The sequence below is a fragment of the Bidens hawaiensis genome, unplaced genomic scaffold (assembly GCF_021521415.1).
Source record: "Bidens hawaiensis isolate Kalapana, Puna unplaced genomic scaffold, B.hawaiensis_p1.1 tig00012940_1, whole genome shotgun sequence".
In the NCBI taxonomy this organism is placed as follows: Eukaryota; Viridiplantae; Streptophyta; class Magnoliopsida; order Asterales; family Asteraceae; genus Bidens; species Bidens hawaiensis.
In genome coordinates this window covers 191,439-194,596 of record NW_027492078.1, presented here as the reverse complement: position 1 = coordinate 194,596, position 3,158 = coordinate 191,439, and the positions used below count along the sequence as shown (strand labels likewise).

Sequence of the window (3,158 nt, the reverse complement as noted above, 5' to 3'; positions counted from 1 at the left end):
CAAGCATATCTTGATGCTTTCATGGATCAATTCGCACCTCCGGATACTACTACACATGTTAATGCCAGAAATCGCAGTTCTACACCTGGTGGGAGTTATTCCTCTGTGGGAAGTTGGCCCGGTTCACTAACGGGCCCGGTAACTGTATTTGGTGGCCCAGAAGTTATGTACTATGATGAAAGGCCCAATCACAGTTTCGTTTCACCGGGTAGTAAGTGAGAGTCTTGCATGGACCATGGGTTAGCTGTGCCTAAGGCCTAGATACCATCTTTTGTTTTCACAGAACCGGTTAACCGAATGTTAATATGTTTTGGTCCATAGTTATATGATCAGTTTTTTCTTGATTCTTCAATGCTCTTTTGTTATACAATATGTTATGTCTTATGTTCTATTTCATAAATACAAGACAATCTATTTTGGAAGATCATGTTAAACATTAGCAGGGATTGTTTTATGATGTAAGAAGATTTAATATGTCAATACATATATTCCGATTTGCAGGCCAAATCGAAGTCACGGTACATTCTTTATTAGATTCAAACACATAGAACTCGCTCTTATGCTAGATATTGTATAATACATATATTATCCCCCATAACAAAATCAGCAAGCCTCTAGATAAGCAGTGAGCCAACAACAAACATCATTAATCTCTTGTAGGCTTGTGTAATGACCAAGCCTGAAACGAAAATAAATAAAGTAATCGATAAAATAATAAGCATACATGTGAAATAGGTTCGTGACATAAATTTGAGAACGAGAATTACCCATCGTATGTCTGAAATGTTAAATTCTGAAATCCAGCAGAATACATGGTTTGAGCCGATTTCTCACCAAGTTTGTACTCGACCACATCATCAGCTGCAACAAAGAAACATTACATGAATTACATTGTTTCTATCTTAGGTTTTGTGCAATGGTGTGCTATAAGCAATAAAGCAAATACCTTGTCCATGACAAAGCAAAACATGTAACGATGACGCGCGCCTTGCAGCTTCCTGTGATACTCCCACTCTATTTCTTAAATTTCTAGAAAAAAGTTATTTGATCATCAAAACAATGTCAAATTTGTGACCCCTTAAGTGGTTAAAACTTAGAATAAAAATAGTAAGTTTGCAAAGAACATAAGTAAAACCTTGAACATGGGAGCCAACCACTGAGAGCTACAGCAGCACTAAGATTAATGGGGTATCGGTTTCCATTCCCGTGTTGCCCAACAGCTCGACACGTTGCAGAGTAGAGAGCGACAGATGCACCCATGCTGAAGCCCGCAACGCCTAGTTTAACTTTTTTAAGATAAAAATATTAAAAAGAATATATTACTTTTCGGTTTACAATTTGAGCATGCGGGTCAATTTCTGATCATTATAAGTTACAAAATTGAATTCAAATGGTCCCGTATTCTGTGCTCTTTGTATAGTGGCATATGATGATCAAGACCTTTCACTTGTTTCGAAAACGTGACAAGTGAATCTTTCCTTCTAAAGAAAAAGCACATAATTTGGACCAAAGAATAGTATATACTTGTTACAACTTGCAACGTGCCTTGTTATCCTCGTGTTCATCGGTCTGTAACACTTTTTTAAAGTACAAATTCTTTATGAAAATGCAGTTGTTAAGCATGTTGTTTGCTTTCGTGATCACTAATACACTGTCATAATCATTGCGGTTTTAACAAGTAACATAATTCGATGCGTAGTAACTAACATGAAGACATACCATCATTAGGCTCACTAATCAAGAGATTTGCAACATGTGTCGCTGAAGCATCCAAACCCTCCAAATCATCACAAGCGTCTTCTGACATGCTTGCGATATTAAACCCTGAGAATATTGGCATCTAATTTTATAAACTCGATCGTCATATATTTCATAATTGAAAATCCTTGCAGCATGGTCTATAAATACAAAAAACAAATACAACATACACGCGGTGCAAGGATATCCACCATATAGACTTAATAGTCGACTTGGCGCACTTGGACAGATCCATTTGATCTAAATCACACATAAAATTATATCTTAAAACACTAGGTATGCAAGAAATGTAACTTGCAAGAGAGATTATGGTAGAAAAATTGAATCGTTACATTTGGAAGAGGAAAAGTTTCCAAGATCTGCGTCCAACTGCAAATAGTTAAAAAAATAGACATCATTGTCATGAATAATATGTTTGTTTTTTTAAGCTACAAAAAGGAAAGGAGAACATGACTTGATGAACTCTTATGTCCCATGTCTATTGTGGTAGCCGTTAAGTAGAATCACGAGAATTGCACAAGTACTTGTACATGATGATTGTCACATATAACGAAGAGAAAAAAGGCCGGTTATGAGGTTATGCAACCACCATAGGTATCATACTTAAATAGTTAAATAAGCAATATACAGTTCTCACGATATTTCCTCTCTCTGTCTCTGTGTGTGACACGCGCACTATAACTTTTGTCAATTAATTTCTAATAGAAGATAATTATTTTACACCAAAAGCTCAAACATGATATGTAGAGCAAGTCATCCATAATCAAATGTCAAAAGCTGTAAAGTCAAATCAAAAGTCAAAAAGTCAACGGTCACCTTGAGCCCTTCTCACCAATGCCATGTAACCAAACAATAGTTGCTTTGTGAGTTTCTTTGGGCATAACAACAAAAGTCCTTCCAAAGTCAAACACATTTCTTCTAACACTTCTACTTCCTGAAAAAAAAAGTGTATTAAGACTTCCTTATGGCTTGATGCGGATGCCACAGATGATCTTGAGGCAATGCGCCAACGGTCTATTGCTTAAATATGCAAACAGGACTAACCTGGATCGCGGTTAGAGCAGTTGTGACTCATTGTCCTCAACCCCGTTAAGTTATAGCAGCACTCGGTGATATTTGAAAACAAATAAGAAAGCACCCTGCGATGGAAACGAAAGGTCGCTTGTAACTATTTATAACGACATCCTGGTAGTGGGAATTTACAGATATCGGTCGCAAACGCATGATCTGAATCATCGGCTATGTCTACACCAGTTAAACACTTCCTGAAACCACCTGCCAAAGTAGAATCAGATAACAAAAAAGCACATATGAGAATAGGAATAATAAGGTTGGAAACTTTAGTAGTTTTCAATATATAATTCCAACCAATCCAAAACAAAAAAAAATGAAAATGTAGA

The 3,158-nt window shown here is 36.5% G+C and overlaps 1 protein-coding gene across 1 annotated transcript; it reads right to left on the bottom strand.

Moving 5' to 3' along the window:
* Positions 1–467: 467 nt before the first annotated feature.
* On the bottom strand, positions 468–2,833 carry LOC143542615 (uncharacterized). Its single transcript, XM_077035168.1, has 9 exons — positions 2,803–2,833; positions 2,575–2,719; positions 2,091–2,127; positions 1,929–1,998; positions 1,720–1,824; positions 1,136–1,286; positions 947–1,029; positions 768–861; positions 468–679 (listed from the first exon to the last, which is right to left on the bottom strand). The coding sequence occupies exons 1-9, from the start codon at positions 2,831–2,833 to the stop codon at positions 604–606; spliced, it is 792 nt and encodes a 263-aa protein (XP_076891283.1). The 3' UTR covers positions 468–603.
* Between the last annotated feature and the right edge of the window lie 325 nt (positions 2,834–3,158).

Coding starts and splice junctions, on each gene's coding strand:
- LOC143542615 (XM_077035168.1), bottom strand. CDS start 2,833: ATGAGTCACAACTGCTCTAACCGCGATCCAG. Junction 1,999..2,090: donor AAACTTTTCCTCTTCCAAAT/GTAACGATTCAA, acceptor TGTGTGATTTAG/ATCAAATGGATCTGTCCAAG. Junction 1,030..1,135: donor GGTTGGCTCCCATGTTCAAG/GTTTTACTTATG, acceptor ACTTTTTTCTAG/AAATTTAAGAAATAGAGTGG.